This window comes from Nannospalax galili, unplaced genomic scaffold (genome assembly GCF_000622305.1).
Source record: "Nannospalax galili isolate Female #2095 unplaced genomic scaffold, S.galili_v1.0 scaffold1631, whole genome shotgun sequence".
NCBI classification, from domain to species: Eukaryota; Metazoa; Chordata; class Mammalia; order Rodentia; family Spalacidae; genus Nannospalax; species Nannospalax galili.
The window spans coordinates 273,397-292,713 of NW_008329035.1; the positions used below are offsets into that span (position 1 = coordinate 273,397).

A 19,317-nucleotide genomic window follows, 5' to 3' on the forward strand; every position below is an offset into this window, starting at 1 on the left:
GCACTTACTTACATGCAGGCAATACACACATATACATAAAATAAAATTTAAAAAAAGTTTTAAAAAGACAAACCATGAAGGATTTTGCCAAAGGAAAATTAAGTAAATATTAAGGCAAAGAGAGAGTAAGTAAACCAGAAAGAGCAGGTGTCTGCAGCCCGAGTGCCAGGGCCAACTCTGTCACCAACGTGTTCTGAGGAGCTGGCAGTTACTGATGATGTCATCAGCTAACAAACTTCTAAAACATGAAATTCACTAGTTTTCAAGCAGAATCCCACTGTGACAGGTAAAATATTGGAAAAACTTAAGTCACTCAAAAAAATGATAAGTACCAGCAACAATGTTAGTCACAAAGCTTCCAATCACAACACACACAACCACCAACAGGAATTCATAACACAAGGACACTCTTCAGATAATCTGAAAATCCAGAGCTGTAGGATGGGCTTTAACATGAATTAAGCAAGAGATTATGGTCTTAAGACTCCCAGCGAAGATGATGTTAGACAAGGCTGGTAGGTCTTCAGACCAAGTCTTACAAAGCCCTAGAGGCAAATTACAGAGAAAGGGATAATCAAGAACTCCATGGGGGTCTGGAGAATGGCTCAGTGGTTATGAGTGCTTGCTGCTTTCCTAGTGGTTCAATTCCTGGCACCATGTCATGTAGCTCACAACCACCCTTTAACTCCAGCCCCAGGAAGAACCAACAGTTCTGGCCTCCTCGAGGACCTCCACTCATGTGCAGAAACCCATACATATAATTTTAAAAAACAGCAAAAAGAAAAAGAAAAGAACTCCAGATATGGTAGTGAACACATATAATCCAAGAATTCATGAGACAAAGGCAGGAGGATCATTCCTAGTTGGAAGCCACCCTGGTCTATTACAGTAAGTTCTAGTTCAAATAACTCTTCCACTTTTTCTATGTTTAAATCTCAGAAGCACAGATGACCTTAAACAAAGTACCTCAGGATAATCTTCTAAAATCATAAAAGTACATAGGAACATATGTCTCAATACAAATCCAACCCACTTTAATTACTTTATTAAAAAATAAGGGGCTACAGACATGGCTCAGTGATTAAGGGTGTCCCCTCCAGAGGTCACAAATTCAGTCCCTAGCACCCACTTCAGGTGGCTCACAGCCACCTGTAACTCCAGCTCCAAGGGATCCAATGCTCTCGTCTGGCCTCTGTGGGTATCCACTCACATGAAACATTTACTCCCAATCCCACAGACACACACATATATACAGAAATTAAGAAATAATAACAAAAATAAATGTTTTTATATAAGTTAAATAAGAGGTAAGAGGCATTGAGACAGTGATAAACTTTTTAAATTACCCAGAGCCACTTTCACTGAAGTAGTTAAGGACACTAATAAGTAACCATCCAATTCTACTGCTACCTTAAAATAACATTCAAGAAAAGACCTGCTTTTAACAGCTCAGTTTATACATAAATACAGATTAATGTTACAGGCTATCCTATATTCCCCTAAAAGACAGGCTGAAGCCTTAACCACCACCATGTGAAAATGGGGGCTTTGTTAGAAGGAGTCATGCCAGGCATGGTGGTACACACCTTTAATCCCAGCACTCAGGACACAGAGGCAGGCAGATCTCTGTGACCAGGTCAGCCTGGTCTACATAGTAAGTTCCAGGGCAACCAGAGCTATACAGTGAGACCCTGCCTCATTTAAAAAAAAAAAAAAAAAAAAAAAGGTCATTGCAGATGAAATTACTTGGGATGAGATCACAGTGTTATAGATGGGCCCCTAATTCAACAGAACGTGGCCCCACTTAGAAGGATCCTGGGCTCCAGGGAGAATACTTCTGCTGGCTGAGAGGTTCACCCCAGAACCCTAGGCAGCCTCTATGGCTTTGCCGCCCCACCTACCTGGTGCACACAGATGTTGCATTTGTCACAGAATACCATCTCATTGCCATCCTCACCATCAGGTGACTGGCAAACATCACAGACAACATCTTCATCATATTCAATTCCCAGCCCCTCTTCTGTCTCTATGGCATGATTCATATTATCGTAGCATCGCTGTTCAAATTCCTCTAGGACCCTTTCCATGGTGTACTCATCTAGTTCAGGCATCCCTATAGGAAAATACCACAGAATTCACTTTGAGTAAGAGCAGATTAATAATAGTTATAATGAAACAGCATTAGTATATTTAAATAAATAACTTAAAACAGAGAATAAAAGTAAATGTGAGGGCCACCACAGAATTTTCTATTGAATGACTCTGAGGCCAATTCACAGAAAAACTCTTCTACTCCGGTTTATTCTTTATAGAAGAAATAAGAGAATCAAAAAAATGCATCAAAAAAATCCAAGGATATTAAATATGTACACTATTAATTGTGTCATTCAACTGCACACTAACATGTGAAAGTGACTTTGAAAGATTGGTCAACATTATCATGGAGTTTGGGTTTCTGTTTCTGGTTGTTTTGTTTTTTAACTTTCCTTTCTTGGTGCTTACAACAGAGCTCTGAAAGCAGATGTCACAGCAAACACTCAAATGTCTTTAACTGGCTTATCTCTCTACAGTCTGAATTCCACCAAGTTAAAATGCATAGTTAATCAGATACATGAAAAGCAAACACAAGGAATGTCTGGAGCAAAGAAGCCAGTTCACTGTGAATCAAATAAAATACACTCTTCTACACGAATGATCAAAAAATTGAATATACTTACTGCTACGGAAAGGAAAACAGGTTCTAAAAACTTAAGAGTCAGGTATGTGGCACACACCTGTAATACCCCATGAGAATAAGGAGTTCTGGGCCAGCCTGAGCTACATTAGTGACCCTGTCTCAAAAAATAAACCAAAGCAGAAAACCCCAAACAGGATATATAATCTTAAAAGGGGGGGAGAGGATGTCATTAGAGCCTACAAACTTATACCCATTATCATAAACACTAAAATCATCAAATTTTTTTTCAAGTTTTTAAAAGTCTGAAAGAGCTGGAGAGATGGCATAGCAATTAAGAGTGCTTACCACTCTTGCAGAGAACTGGAATGTGGTTCCCAGCACCAGCATAAGGCAGCTTACAACTGCCTGTAACTCCAGCTCCAGGAGATCTGATACTGCACAGGCACCTGCACTCATGTGCACATATACCTACATACAGACACGCACGCATATACACCTAAATATGGAGAACCTAAGAGTTTAGAGTGATAAGCATCACACACATTCAAGAAGTCACCAATTTAAATTATGGAGTGATTTCATAGCCCACACTTTCATCCAAGTTCTTCCTACTAACTAGTTTTGGAAACACCACTGATTTTCCTTCACTCTATTAATTAAACAGGTCAACAGCAGCTGGGACAAATACCTTTAAAAACTTGTTCAAACTACATAAATTATTTTGCCAAAATATTAACTTATCTCTAAATGCACTAGCCAAGATCTTATTATTTAAACCATTAGCAAAGCCCGAAAGTCTTCAGGCCGAGTCTTTAAACATGACACTGGATACCTAGAACTGGCAAGTACTTTACACTGTCTTTATAAAGCTGCTCAAAAGACAGATCTGAATCATCTACAAAGGTATAATATAGGATTCAGTTACAGAAGATTCCCAAAAGCATCTAAATGGCTTCTATAATGGCTTGCTAATGTTCTGTCCACAAATATTTAAATCAGGGACTAAGAGCAAGAAAATCTACTTTTACATCCAAATAGCTAACAAGTAGGAAATACTGACGTCCCCAGTGCAGTCAGTCATTCCCATTCAACTGGCTGGTGAGTTCAACAGCAAGACAAACTTCTACCAGAAGCCAGGTGAGGTAGGCTCCACAGGAAACACAAATGTGAAAGGTCCTTGCCCTTCCTATCTTCAAAGTCAACCACATCAAACACGTGACTTCATTATGTGCTAGACTGTAAATAACCCAAGCTACCACTTCCCCACCCTGCACCCAATACAAACATAGTCTTTCACACTAAATCCAAACTGGACTGCCCTGAGTCAAGATCACAGTCTTCAAGGCAAGGCAACAACCCTGGGAGAGGAGAGCTGCCATGCAAAGAACCCTATTTACCATCTGTTTCCACACCATGAAATGCAGGTAACTGAGATATTAACGGTTCAACCAGGAAACAGACCATCATGGGCTGGGCTCTCAGCTAAAGTCAAAGAAAGCTAGTAAAGAGATAAAAAGCCAAGAGGCTTGTGGGGCTCACTTTGAGAAACAGCAAGCTGCAGGTACAGAAGGAACCAGAATGGCATCCCAACAGAAAAAGCGCAAGAGCAGGCCACCGGACCAGATTCTGTCATTTCAGTTCCCTGGGCTTCAGTCCCCATAAGGTAAATAAGGGGTCAGAGCAGAGCAGGGACAGGAATCCAGGGGACCTCAGCCAAATGAGCCCATGATTCCACACCCCTGGAACCATCCTTTATCAGTCCCCCACTATTCTAGGAGCCTCAAGTGGACTTTGCACGCATCTTATCACACATGCCACAGCTAGACAATTCAGTCTCCAAAGAGCCAGGATTCTGAGATGAAAGGGGCTTATATGATTCACCTACAAGCCTAAATAGCTATTTCTTCATTGTGAGTTAATGAAATAATAAACACATAATCTCACCCATCTCCTTAAATTCTTCATTGGTCAATTCCAGCCACGCAGCATCCATGTCGTTAAGGTCATATCGACACACGCTGTCCGCCAACGTCCGGATATCAACATAGCCCAACTCTGGTGGCTCTGAGCCTGAGGACACGATGTATTTCTTGGGCTTCAGGAACATGAGGGATTTCTCTTCAGACACAACCCTGGTTAACAAGAAAGAGAGGCAGATCGATTATGCTTTCTGCCATGTTTACGGGAAGTATGAGAGCTTCCTCCTCCCGTCCTCAAGCTCAAACCATCCCCATGCTCATACAGACAGCCGTGGGCTTACAACCCAAACGTCAATAACACCCTCTAGCACATCGCTGTATCCTGCCACCATTTATGGCTCCAATATTCTACTGCCAACCTCAAAAAAATAAATTTTCAAGAGTTACGTTTTTAAATCCCTTTCCATTAAGGAGGCCTACTCATTTCTCCTGGAGGTCATTAGAACAAGAAAGAGCTCATTAAGTAATGAGTTCTCAGAAACGGAGGCAAGAACAGCCATTCAAGCTGGGTGTACACAGTTCATGCTGAGGAACAATGGGGACACCTCTCAACTGTCACCTTCCAAAGACTTAAGGAAAAAAAAGTCAATTGTTGCCACTGCTAAAAGTTCTAAGAGCAGGTTGGAGACATGGCTCAGCGGTTAAGAACACTGACTGTTCCTGCAGAAGACCTGGGTTCGAATCCCAGAACACACATGGCAGCTAACAAACTGTCCATAACTCCAGTTCCAGGGGATCTGACAGCCACTTCTGTCCTCCACGGGTATTGTACAACACAGTGCACTTACCTACATGCAGACAATACTCATACACATAAGTAAAAAAATAAATAATTTTTTTTTTTTAAAAAAAAGAATTCTAAGAGTAAGATCTGATCCACTCTCTAGGAACATATGATCCCAGAACAATTTCTTCTTCTTCTACTGCCACTCCCAACCTGTTACCACCTGGTAAAGTAATTTCCACCTCACCCTAGTCAAACTAAGGGACAGCACATATGAGGAACAAACTTGTTCCAGCTAGGAGCTAAGGGTACTCAGCTCATCAGAGGCCCTGAAGTCACAGTCCCTCCACACCTGCATTCAGCAGTACACAGTCACATCAACAGGATGCCCAGAGTATAGATTTTTCATCACCCTGAAATTAGATGGATGAACTTATCTGTGTGACAGAGTCAGGTGAACTGACGGTATTACTTTCTCCTACTTAAGCAAAACCCAGTGTTAAATGAAAAGCTCCAATGTTGTCCAGGTTTGGTGCTTTCATCCTGGACTCAGCACCATATGGAACCATGCAGCACAGTCTTCCTGGACTCACAGCCTGCTAGTGCTGGTGAGTGGGGCTATGGGCACCCCAAGCCCCAGAAGGCACCCCAGGTTCCACAGGCCAGGACTCTCCTCTGTAGGAATCAGTGACCCCTGATGGGCCTATGCCTACCTATCCACAATGGACTGCAATATGATTTAAACATTTGTCACCATAGTGCACTCCTCAGAGATCTCAAAATGACAGCAATCAAACCAATCAAGTGCCTGGATCACACAGAGTGAGGGCCAAGAGGTAAATTCAGTCTATATTTGGACATTATGAAAGAGGTCATTTCACAAAGCAGGGAGCCAACAGACACTATGGCAGCAAAGCCAGGTGCTGGCAGAGTTCATTAGGCACTCCATCCTCTCTGAAGACACACAAGGCCAAAAGGAACTGCACAGTAATAAAGTATACCAACTCACCACAGCCTGACTCAGAGACGCATCAAGGAGGACATGCTGTGAGAGGTGATTTGCCAGTATATCCAGAGAAAGCATTAGCATCTGGAAATAGTCTGTCCATAGGAGAACTACTCAAATAAATTCCTCCTTTAAAACCCTAGCCTAGCAGGACACCTCATTCACCCTCCTAAAGAGGAATCAGCCACTACAGGCCTGAGAGGCACCAAGGCTGAACACTGCTTCCATAAAGCCACTCTCCAGAGTCACATGGAATGCACCAAGAGGAAACAACCATGAACATCAGACTGCCTCCAGACAACCATGTCCCCAGCAAAAGAACACTTCCCAATGAAGGTGTGCCAAGGTTAGAGGCCCACTGCCCTCTGACTTACTACCCTCTGTGCTTAAACTATTTTTACCATGTCTTCACTTCCAGTGAAGTTTCACGTTATTGCTCTGCTAACTCAGGAACTGTCTCCTCTCGTGCTCCTGGCTGACAGGGAAAAAAGGCATCAGTGGGTGGAGAAGCACATCTCCACTCAGGGCATGTGTACCTGGCCACAGGCTGCGGGATGGTCCCCGGGCTCACGGGCACCTGGACGCCTTTCTCCCATTCCTGTCTCCAGGGATCTGCCAGCACATAGTACTCATCTGGGTTCAGCTGATAGGAGTCATGCAACTTCATGGCAGTGATCAGGTCGGTCCTAAACACCTAGGGCGAGAGAAAGGGACACTGACATTTGGTGTTTACATTCTTTACCAGGGAACTGGCAGCTGCAGGATAACTGTGAAGCTGCCATAACAAGGTCACTGTATCTACACAGAACAAGTGTGACCTATTATGGAAACCCTTCACCTGACACTCCTTTCCTCTCACCAAGGCCTGGGGTGGCAGCAGCAGACAGAATACTGCCCCCCAGCTCCCTCGGTCAACAAGAGGAGCAGCAGCAGTGACTACATCAACATCAACTGTCCTCCTCCTTTCCAATGTTCAAGAACTCTCAATTCACCAAGGGCTGCTGAAATCCCACAGGCTCTTGGAAATCCCTCAGAGGCAACAGCTCACTCAGAGGTGCTCTTTGGCTCAATATTTAGAAACAAAGCTCTATTAACCACTTAACCTCAAGGCAAAGACTAGAACTACCAGGAAGGTCCCCAACTTCTATAGCACTTGCTGTCAGCCAGCCTTCCTTCCTGAAGCACCAGGGTTTAGAGCAAGGTGTCTGGTGAGAGCAAGGTCCAGGTTTGCTAGTGCCAGACAGAGATACAAGCCTGTAAAAATCTAGGCATGAAGTTACAGGCCACTGTGGTGCCAACTCAGAAGATGGCATAACTTCTACCCAAGAAGCATTATTTGTGGAGAAGAACCCTGTCCTCATTATGCAGACAGACTGTAGACCCAGTTCTAGTCTGGCCCATTTACCAAAAAAGCAAAAGCACCCCAACCTCATCATAGACAAGAGAAGGAACCAGCAGGAAAGGCAGCAGTTGCCCCTGCTCCTCTGTGAACTCATGGGCCCTTGATATCCACAACAACAAGGACCGTCTGCCAGTCAGGACTACATAGCTGCTTCCCTCTCCTGTCTTGTCCTCACATATACAAGTGCATATGGAAGCCCTGACCTTGATATGAGCCGGCTCTGCCTTATATCTGGCACAGTGTAAGCCTATATGAGTAAGCTGGCCTCTGGGTATATAGCTGCAAGGCTGCACTACCTCACTCAGGACAGGGAGCTCTTTTTTTCGTACTGCTAGGCATGGTTCACATTGTATGCCTGTTAGCTTTTCAGGCTGGTGATCTCTTTAATAAACGCTGCCATAAGAAAGTGGGGTAGGGTCTAAGAAAGGCCACTTCTTTGGCTGTCACTTTAAACACTGGCTTCCCCCCCTCCAGGAAGCCACTCATAACTTCTACAGTGCCATTAGGAAGTAGCCTGGCTGTGCAACTTCTGCGAAAACCACACAGGACATGGGGTCGCATCAAACACCAAACCACTGAACCTGGTCATCAGCCCAGTTGCCACCCCACCCAAAGAAAAGACCGTTAAAAATCAAACTCAACAGTCTAAACTCCTCACAAAGCAAATCAAATAAAACAGATTCCAAACAAGCTGTACAAGGAAAAAACAAACAAATTCACCAAAGAAACGAAATCAGACTGAAGCAAGGAGGTAAGAAAAGGCAGCCCATCATTCCTACATACATAGTTGGGGAAGGCTCTAGTCAAACAGATGCTCTTGAGTGGACCAAGCTCTGAGTTGCGGGCAACATACGTGCTTTAACTCGAAGAAACTTACAAAAACCAAGGGCAAGGACAACGTGTGGTCCCTGCTGCTCAGAGGGCCCTAATCGCATTCCTATGCTGAAATAACAGCAGTACAGTATGAACATCAGAAAGACACTTTGGGAGTTATGGACACAGTTCATAAATTAACAAGAGAATTAAATAGAGCTGCAGAGATGCTCCAGTGCCATAAAAAAAAGGAAGCAAGCACTATAGGCCAAAATGGACACGAGGCCTGTGGCAAGCCAAGGGGATAAAGGAAACATCCCATCATATCTTTCTATAGTGAAGTGCTTCTGAAACAGGTCTCTGCTACTTCCTTATGGAGGGCATTAGTGACCACCAAGGAACTCCTCCACTCATGGGCAAAGCATACTTCAATATCCTGCTAGAGCCTGGGAAGGCCCTCTGAGAAACACCTGCCACTGGTGTGGCCATCATACCATAAGCTGACTGGGGTCATCCCACCCAGAGGCGTGCAAAGCCAGAGCTCAGCCAGAAGCTTTCCCACAGCTTTCCCTGGAAAACCATGACAGACTGATATGCCGGGATTTGAATTCTCAGAGTCCAGCAAAGGTTACAGAGAAAGCCAATTTCAGGACAATGAGGGCCCTAAACAACCATGGCCAGCAGAAGGATGCCCCTAAAAACAATTTTAGATAGAATGATGAACAACAAAATGCAGGGAAGTAGGGAAACATAAAATGTGAAACAGATTGGGAAAGAGGGGGGAAGCCTTAAGCATAATCCCCAAAACAAACTCCCAGAATTACATTGGGTTGTTGCCAAATAAGCCACAAATTCATGGCTAAAACTAACTTGAGGCTGGCAGTGACTTGGCAGCAGCTGAACCCGCTCATCTCCTGGCCAGAGGAAAAGTTGTTGAGAGCCAACGAAGATGGAACAGGAAAGGAAAAAAAGAATACAATTAATAATAATAGCTAACATTTACTGCACACTATGTATGTGCCAAGAACTATCACGTGCTTTCCATGTATGAGCCTCTACGTATTAACCCACTTATTCCTTCAGAGAATCCAATGAGGTGCACACCTGCTTGTCCCCATCTTACAGGTATGCAAAGTGAGGCACAGAGATTAAGTAACTTGCCCAGGCCTGCACAGAATGAGGCAGGCATGTGGGCAGCAGGTTTTCATGCACAGATGTGATCGACATGCATGGTGCGGCAAACATTCAGGAAGTACCTCTGAAGGCTTTCGATCTTCATGCCTGGAACAGGAACTCCTCCTGTGCTGAGATCGAGAATTCTGAGACCATGTTGTTGACAGGCCTAAGGAAACAAATATTCAAATAGTACCCATTAAAAACTGCAGAGTGGAAATGGTTCAGTGGATAAAGTACTACCTAAATAAGCATAACGACCTTAGTTTAGAACCCTAGAACCCACATAAAAAGCAGAGTAGTATAGCAACGCGCACCTGAAACCCCAGCGTTAGGGGGGCAGACAGAGACAAGCAGATCCCAGGGGCTCAATGCTCAGCCAGTCTAGCTTTAACTATGAACTGCAGGTTTAGTGAAAAACCCTTTCTCAAAAAGTAAGGTGGTGTGGTGATGCACACCTCTAATCCCAGCACACAGGAGGCTGAGGCAGAGGTAGGTGGATCTCTGTGAAGTCAAGGCCAGCCTTATCTACATAGCAAGTTCCAGGCCAACTGAGGCTACAGGGAGGCTCTGCCTCAAAAAAAGTAAGGTAGAGAATAATAAAGGAAGACATTCTATCATCAACCTCCACATGTGACCACCTAAGTGAGCATACCCACACACACACACACACACACACACACACACACACACACAATCCCCTTTAAAAACAGCCTGCAATGCCCACCCCTGGCCCTCAGAGGGTTCCTTTACTCCTTCCATATCCCAAATAGGTCTAAAGTAATCACTGTGGGCTGCTGTGTGTAAGACACCCAGGTACAACACATAAGGAGAAAAAATTACAGAACACCCTAGGGAGTAGAAGTCTGCACTCAGACAGTCAAGGTCCCGGGGGCTGGAGAGATAGCTCAGCGGTTAAGAACACTGGTTGTTCTTGCAGAAGACCCGGGTTCGAATCCCAGCACCCACATGGCAGCTAACAACTGTCCCTAACTCCAGCCCCAGGGAGGTCAGCCTCTTCTGACCTCCACGGGCATTGCACGACATGGGTGCACTTACCTAGATGCAGGCAATACACAAATACACATAAATAAAAAAATTTTTTGAAAAGATATTCAAGGTCCCATATTAGTACAACAAACTAGAAAACATCCCCTGAGTTTTCAGCAAAGTGTCTAATGCCAGGATCACTAGGCTAAACCTTAAGGTGATGCATACCCAGGGGAGAGCTGTGTTCTTACACTAAGTTCCCTCTGGACTCACCCCAATGACACCTTGGTGGTAGATATCAACCTCAGAGTGACAAAACCCAAAAATATTTAAAAAAAAAAAAAAAAAAAAGCCACCAGTGAAATCATCCATCACTCAAACAAACCCTTATCACCACAGAATCTGTACACAGACACAGGCCCAAACTTAAAACATAGATTCTGTACATAAGCCTATCATCGGATTTGCAATGACCATGACTGAAGGGAATTGCAGAATTCTGACAAGAAAGGTCTCCATGCTACTAAGCATTAGTTTTGAGGCCTATTACTATGTCAACCAACTGCTGTCACTTTCTCAAAATTAGACTCCTAACAGATGACTCATGATAGTTCAGTGACTAACTCAGAGGATCTTTCTCCAACTCTTAAGTGGGGCTAGGGGTGTAGCCCAGTGGTACAGTGCTTGCCGAGTACTCTCCAGGCTCTAGGTTCTAGCCCCAGCACCATACACAACAGTAACGGTAATAAAACCCCAAATGAACAAGAATGCCTCACTGTCACACTGGAAATGCTATGGGCACACCAGAGTAAGTTAGAAATCCTAAGGCTAGCGATCACTGGAAAGAGGAAATGGCTGGGTGGCTTCTCCAGTGAAGTCTCTAGCACAGGACTTCTTAAACCTTTTCCACTTACAACCTTGGTTATATAGGTATATAAAATACGTATTTAAAAAAATCAAACATTTACTGACCATAATCAAAAGAAATTCATCTCAAAAGGAGTCTTTAGTATACAAATAATTTTACTATTTATTGAGAACAAAAGCAAATTTGTGTATTTATGAGATGAATGTGCTTATATATTTTTATATAAAGGAGTAAATCTTGGCTAAATAATTGATATGGCAGAGCATAGAACATCTAATTTTTTTTAAGTTTTTGATTACTGCATTCAGAAACCTATTACTGTTGCCATGCTCATGACCCCCACATTCAGTTATATGTGGGATCAAAACTCAGTTTAAGAAGTTGTGCTATAGCAGTCCACAGGCTAAAACAAAAGGAAAAGAACACGAGTCTAAACAGGATTCCGAGAAGGCCTAGGATGGGAAAAAGAAGAGTTGGACTGAAAGTGATGATCTCTTTTCCTATTGTTTTCAGAAAAGGTGCTAAGGATGGACCCCAAGGACCTGTACATGCTGGGTGTCACTAAACTATATCCCCAGTCTAAACCTTTAAATTACTCAGGAAAGTGATACATTTGGGAATAAAACAAGCAGCTTTAAAATAGGCAGAGTACGGTGGCTCACACCAAACAATCACAGCACTCAGGAGGCAGAGGCAGAGGCAGGCAGATCTCTGTGAGACTGAGGCCACATGGTCTACAGAGCAAGTTCCAGGCCAGTTAGAGCTACAGAGACCCTGTCTCAAAAAAACAAAAAAAAAAAAAAAGGAGGGGGGATCATTCCATTGCTATACTTTAAACATGACTCTAAGGTAAGGAGTGGAGAGTCCTTTCAGCAGAAACAAGCAGTCTGTCTATTCATTCTTGGGTTTCATGACCCTCTTCTATCTTCTTGAGATCTGTCAGGTTCCTATCCCCCAAGAAGTTCCAAGCTTCCTTGGAACCTTGGTGTTTTGCGAGTTTAGAACGCAATCCAAGCCAGCACTCGGCCAGCCTGGTCTATATAGTAAGTAAGTTCCAGGCCATCTGGGGCTACAGGGAGACCCTGTCTCAAAAAGCCCCCGACCCTGCAAAAAAAAGGAATGCAATCCAAGTAATTACACTAGGAAACCTTTCCTGGGACCGCTTTATAAATCTCAGAAATCAATGTCTATATCACATTTGCTTTTAAAACAGATATTCAAAGTTGCTATAAATATGGCACCCAGTACTAACCAGGAGTAATTCTAGCCTGGTATGGTGGCTTACACCTCTAATCCCAGCACTGAGAGACACTGGCAGATCTCTGTGAGATCAAGGACAATCTGGTCTACAAAGCAAAATCCAGACCATTTGGGGCTACATAGTGAGACCCTATCTAAAAAAACAAAGTAAGAATAATTCTAGTCCCTCCCCCAAAACAGTTGGTTCCTCCTATTTTTACCCTGATGTTGCTAAAATACAGAAGGAAAAAAAGAAAATCAAAGTTAATCCTATTAAACTTACTTTGCCAAAGCGAAAGACTGGGAAGCTATTTAAATTTAAATTATCATTGGCATAAGCAATGTTCTCTGTAGCTCATTTACAACAACTAAAAACCAGAAACAACCTAAAAAGCCACCACCAGGCTATAAATGGACAAACACATTATGACACATCCATTCAATGGAACACTAGCCAGCAATAAAAAGGATTTCCTTATTAACAGACCTCTGCTTCAAGTAATCTGGATAAATACCAAATAATTACATTGCATGAAAGAGGTCAGACCCAAACAGTGCACACTGTACCATTCTATTTATGCAGAGTTCTGGAAAATGCAAACTAATCTATAGTGACAGCAGATCAGTGGCTGCCTGGAGGAGAGTTGAGAGGGCAGATTATTTTTATTTTAATGATACAATGCATGAAAACATGGCTAAACACTTCCAAGTATACAGGTAAATATGTGCAGTTTGCTTTACATCAATTATTCTTTACAAAGCTCTTATACAACTATTATCATTGAGACATTACCCATTCACCAGAAAGGAAAATTCTGTTTCACCTTCCACTGGAGATGTTACAAAGCCTAGACTTGACTACTGACCCAGGTTAGCGTCTGGGACAGAGACAGAGCCTGACGAAGCTATGTGGCCTCCCCTGTTTGGTAGCAGACATTGGGTACAGGTGGCCTCTTCCTCCTGATTTTCCTGCTCACCAAAACAGTCACTATTTCACAGGCATAAGGCAAGTACAAGGCACAGAATTTACAATAGAATTCAACTCAGTTCAAAATGCACACAGCAAATTCTCAGTTTTTTGAAAAGTAGGCAAATTTTTTATGTAAAGTGTTGTTCAGGAATGTCACTGAGTCTTGCTCTAAGGAAAACCATCACAGGAAGCCAAGAACTGAAGATGGCAGGCACAAAAACATAGTCCCATTTTAACTAATATGAAGAAGCTTTTGAGCTCCAGGAAAATAAAATGACATTCAACAGTAGATGGGTCAGGACCACTGCTTTCTGTGTAGAATGCACCTCCATCCACAACATACTCTGGAAGTCAAAAAGACTCAAGTTACTACCTCACTATTATTACAGCAGTACCCTCCCAATACCACCCTCTCCAGGTGGGGGGATTCACAATATTACCAAAACAAAAGCATTTTGTGGATGGGTGTAGTGGTGCTCATCAGTAATTCCAGCAACATGGGAGACTAGAGCAGGAATATTCCTGAGTTTGAGACCAGCCTGGGCTATATAATACCAAGACCCTGCTTTTAAAAGTCTATGCATGTGGTGGTTTGAATGAGAATGTCCCCCATAGGCTCCAAGTATTTGAACATTTTGTCCCCACTTGGTGGTGCTGTTTCGGAGATCTTAGAAAGTGTGGCCATGCCGGAGGAAGCATATCACTGGGGGCGAGCTTAGAGAGTTCTTAAGCCTTGCTGGACCTCTAGTTGCTCTCTGCTTCCTGTGCCTGCTTGAAGATGTAAGAGCTTAGCTTCTGCTCCTACTCTGGCTACCTCTGCAGCCCTGACTCCCCACCATGATGGACTCTTGCCCCTTTGGACCCATAAGCTAAATAAACTCTTCCTTTTGTAAGTTCCCTTGGTCATGACGTTTCTATCACATCAACAGAAAAGTAACTAATACAATGCATTTCTCATCAATTAAAAAGTTTATGGCATAAAATAGTTTTGGAAAGGGAGGGAGGTTGTCAAACCAGAAAGGAGATGATTTCAAAGACTGTAAGTGATTTATTCTGTAACAAAAGACCAGGTACTTGTTCAATACTATACAAAGACTATGTAGAATTGCTGTTCCATTTTGTTTTCATTTCCACAAATACTGACAGTTAAGGACAGACTATATATAAGAATATGACAAGTAGCTAGGCATGGTAGCTTCTGCCTAAAATCACAGTACTTAGGAGGTGCAGTCAGGAAGATCAGCAGTTCAAAGCCATCTGTCCTCAGTTACATGGAAATGTTTGAGGCCAGCCTAGACAGTATGAGACTCTGTCTCAAAATAAAGAGTATCGTAAGTTAATTTTTGTTTCATTTTCTTCACCACCACGAAAAAAAAATTTGGTAAGAAATTATGTCATTGGGGGCTGGAGAGATGGCTCAGTGGTTAAGAGCACGAACAGCTCTTGCAGAGGACCCAGGTTTGATTCCCAGCACCCACATGGCAACTACGAACCGTCCTTAACTCCAGTTCCAAGGGAATCCAAAGCCCTCTTCTGACCTCCGTCGCACTGAACAACACGGGTACACTCACATACATGCGGGCAATACACTCATACACATAAAATAAAAATACTAAAATATTTTTTTGAGAGATTACATCATTCAAGAAAGGTTCTGAAACCAGAATAAATGGAAATTGTGTTCACATCACCACAAACTCTAAAAGAACCTCCCTGCTGCCAAAGGTGACTCTCCAAGGCTGAGACACGATGACGCAAAATAACATGTTTCTGCCCTTAGGAGCTTTACATGTAACACAGTGGTCTAGCAATACTGAATGCCACAGACCAGTATCACAGCCATCAGTACACAGATCTGACACATGGCCCTGGACAAGAAAAGCAATTTGAAATTAAGCAAACCTAAAGTAGCTGCTGGTTCTTAAAAAAAGAAAACCCTCAGAAAGGGGGGGGGTCCCCTGGAGAGTTGACTTAGTGGTTAAGAGCAGGTATTGCTCTTGCAGAGATCCTCAATTCATTTCCCAGCACCCATATCAAGTGGCTCACAACTGCTAATAACTCCAGCTCCAGAGGATCCGATACCCTCTTCAGGACTAAGGGCACTAGCCCACACACACACATAAACATAATTTTAAAAAATAATAAAAATAGCCAGGCATGGTGGCACACGCCTTTAATTCCAACACTTGGGAGGCAGAGGTAGGCGAATCTCTGAGTTCAAGGCCAGCCTGGTCTACATAGTGAGTTCCAAGACATCTGGGGCTACAGGGAGACCCTGTCTCAAAAAGACAAAAAAAAAATAGTAATAATAATAATAATAAATAAATCTTTAAATGAGGCGGCTCTTGCAGAGGACCTGGGTTTGGGTCCCTGCACCCACATGACAGCTAACAATTGTCTATAACTGTGCTCTCAAGGGGATCCAACACCACCTCTGGCCTCCACAGGCACTGTACAAATGTGGTACACTTACATGCAGGCAAAAACACAGGTGCACACTTTTCAAAAAGAATAGCTATCACCTATTTGAGCACCAATCCTGGATCTGCCACAGCTCCTCCAGCCCAACACAGCATAGAAGTTACCATGTTCCACTCCCACCTTCTGAGTGAAAAGCCAAAGGCATCATGCACACTCAAAACAATGGCCCAGAAATGACCTGGGAGGAGAGGGCTTGACAATATTTATTAAATACTATTTAACTTTTTCTTATTTTTATAGCAAAAATATGTAACTATACAGTGCAGAGCTGTAATTAGCCTCAGACAACCAATAATATTCCTTCCCAAAAGAGGGATGCTTATGTTTCAATTAGCCTCTGCAGATAAAATGAATCTTTTGGAAATAATGAAACTAGTTGGTAGACCCCATTCCCAACTCTGCCAAATTCCTAAGGACTAAGGTCCCTGGATGGGAAGCAGGAAATTAAGGGCTTGCTTCCCAGGACACACCTTGGCACAACTTACAACCTCAGACTCTGGATGGGCCACCCAGTCCCAAGAGCCCAGCAATTACAGACAGCTGCCTACAAATAACCCAATGTCAGGGATGGACCTCCAGTGTGCTTGGAGAAGGACCAACAATCAAGACTACAGTCAGATGAGGGTTTATACCTGGCACAGAAAAGGCCCATCCATCCTCAACTGTAAATACCATGTTCCCCTGGGTCAGGCCAGAAAACAAAGCAATGGGCTCCAGACTGGGAAGCCAGCAGGATCCCAATCATGCCTATAGTTGGTGCTGTGGCCCCATGCTGACATCTGCAGCTGTTTCTCTTCCACTTGGACATGTTCTGCGTTGGGCTGGAAACTGCTGCCAAAATCCTGTCAGGCCTCCAGGCTGGAGAGGCTGGGTGGTGGCCACTGCACGGTTCCAGTTTTTGTTGGAGCAAGACTCTCCAAATGCCAGTTCCACCGAGGACAGCAGGACATGGGAAGCTACCACAGGACCCATTTCAAGGACAGAAGGCACACACCCAAAAAGGCCATGCAGTATATACAAGGGGCTGGGCTCCAATGCAATTAGCAGTTTGGTGGCAGAGGCCTATATCATGAACCAATTGCCTTAGGGATGAATGTGAGGGGGAGCTGCACCTTAAATACACAGATACTGCTATAAGGTCTGGCATTTTAACAAGAGCTACTTGCTTACCACTCTCATCATTCACCATAATTATCAAATCACTAGGCCAGGTCAGACATAATCATAAAGCATCATTATGGTTTTTGTTTTGTTTTGTTTGGGGTTTTTTTTTTATTGTCTTTTTGAGACAGGGTCTCACTGTAGTTCCAGCTGACCTGAACTCACTATGTAGACCAGGCTGGCCCTGAACTCACAACGATCCACCTGCCTCTGCCTCCCGAGTGCTGGGATTAAAGGCGTGCGCCACCACGTCCTGGTGCATCATTATGTTTTATACTGAATTAACCTTATGACAAAAGTTACTTCCAAGCAACTGCCATTCCTATCCCCCACAACCACCACTAGCATCCCCTGTGCTAACACAGAACTCAACTTGGTGGCACTACAGCTTAACCTTCCAGCTGGACAGACAGGAACATATGCGGAAGAAAATGGGTCATCACAGCAAAGGTTACTCTGGATGGACACTTTTTTTATTACATGTGTGTGTGTGTGTTTGTCTTAGAGGACCTCTTGCAGGAGTTGGTTTTCTCTCCTTCCACTATATGGGTTCTGGGGATTGAATTCAGGTCTTCAGGCTTGGTGGCAAGCATATTTATTTACCCACAGAGCCACTTTGCACACTCTTATTGGGAGTTTCCTCAACTTTAAAAGCCAAACTTTAAAAACTGCTGCAGGACAAAACTGTGTACTCAAGCAAACAAGAGCCATTTATTGAGCACATACTAACTCAGGAGGAAACTTTGAGGGAAAGAAAAGTACCAATGATTAATTTTGTCTGATAAGTAAAAGAGCCTGAAGCTCAAGTTGAGTGCCTCAAACCCAGATCGTGGCCTTCCCAAGCTCAAGACAGGTGGCTTTACTTCCCTCCAGGTAGAGTTGAAACCTTATTACCTCCCTAAGAAATAAGAGAAAAACTCCTCTGGAGGCTACTTTCTGCCTCCTATTTCACTCTCAGTTCTTATCTAACCTTCAGATCTGGCCACAGCCCACCTCTGCACTAACCCTGAGTCCAACGTCCCTCCAGTTCGTCTCCCCAACTCTACATCTTCCCAAAGACACAGCCACAGTTCAGACAAACAGCCAAAATTCCACGTGGCTGTTTCAAGTTCCTGGATCTCCTATTTTCTCCATGCCCCGCATAGCAGCAAAGCTTTGCTGTCTCATTTGGAGCTTTTAATCTGCTGATCACTTAGGAGACCAGGAATTAAAACAACCCTGTTTGCCTCAAATTGTTCATCCCTGAGGGCCTACCCAAATTTCACCTTCTTTCTAGATCTTCCCAGCCCTCCTTTCTGAATTCCTACATGCTACTTGTACAGCACATCACGACAGCTCCATAAGTGCCTTGACAACTTCACATCAAAGCTGTTCTGACATGTCTGAGGTGAAGTTCCTTGAAAGCAGGGCCAGTATCCTTCCCATCTCACACTACATCAAGCATTCTTTCAAGGCTTCCAGAGTTCAATCTATAGTGTAATACCTAAGCTAAGGGGCTAGACTTCAGGCACAGTCTCGGTACAAAATTCCCTCCCACAGTATGAAGGGGGCTCTTCTTTAAGTAGTCTGCTAGTTCCTCAGCAGACACTGCTTGACATTTATTTTGGCTGCCTGGAAGCCAACTAACTTTTGGTGCTCAGCTACACTGCGAAAATATAGGGTGGCCAGAGAGCTGAGATGCAGGCAGCAGTAGTATTAAACACCATCCTGTTAAAGCTCAGGGAAGGGCAAGGGCTCATAAGCCACCTACGAAGAACCTGAACTTCACATCACACTAGGCAAGTCCTGTGTCTGCCCTCAGAGCCCCAAGCAGGTTGAGCTAGTTAATAATTAT

The 19,317-nt window shown here is 43.6% G+C and overlaps 1 protein-coding gene across 8 annotated transcripts in view; it reads right to left on the reverse strand.

The window, feature by feature from the left end:
• Jade1 (jade family PHD finger 1) overlaps positions 1-19,317 on the reverse strand; it is a 60,314-nt gene that overhangs the window by 18,915 nt on the left and 22,082 nt on the right. For all 8 annotated transcript variants that reach the window (XM_008830268.3, XM_008830286.3, XM_008830276.3 and 5 more), the window contains exons 3-6: positions 9,858-9,943; positions 6,923-7,080; positions 4,622-4,809; positions 1,902-2,113 (exon numbers count right to left, since the gene is read on the reverse strand). In XM_008830268.3, coding sequence (XP_008828490.1) covers positions 1,902-2,113; positions 4,622-4,809; positions 6,923-7,080; positions 9,858-9,943 — 644 coding nt within the window. The remainder of the gene's footprint in view (positions 1-1,901; positions 2,114-4,621; positions 4,810-6,922; positions 7,081-9,857; positions 9,944-19,317) is intronic.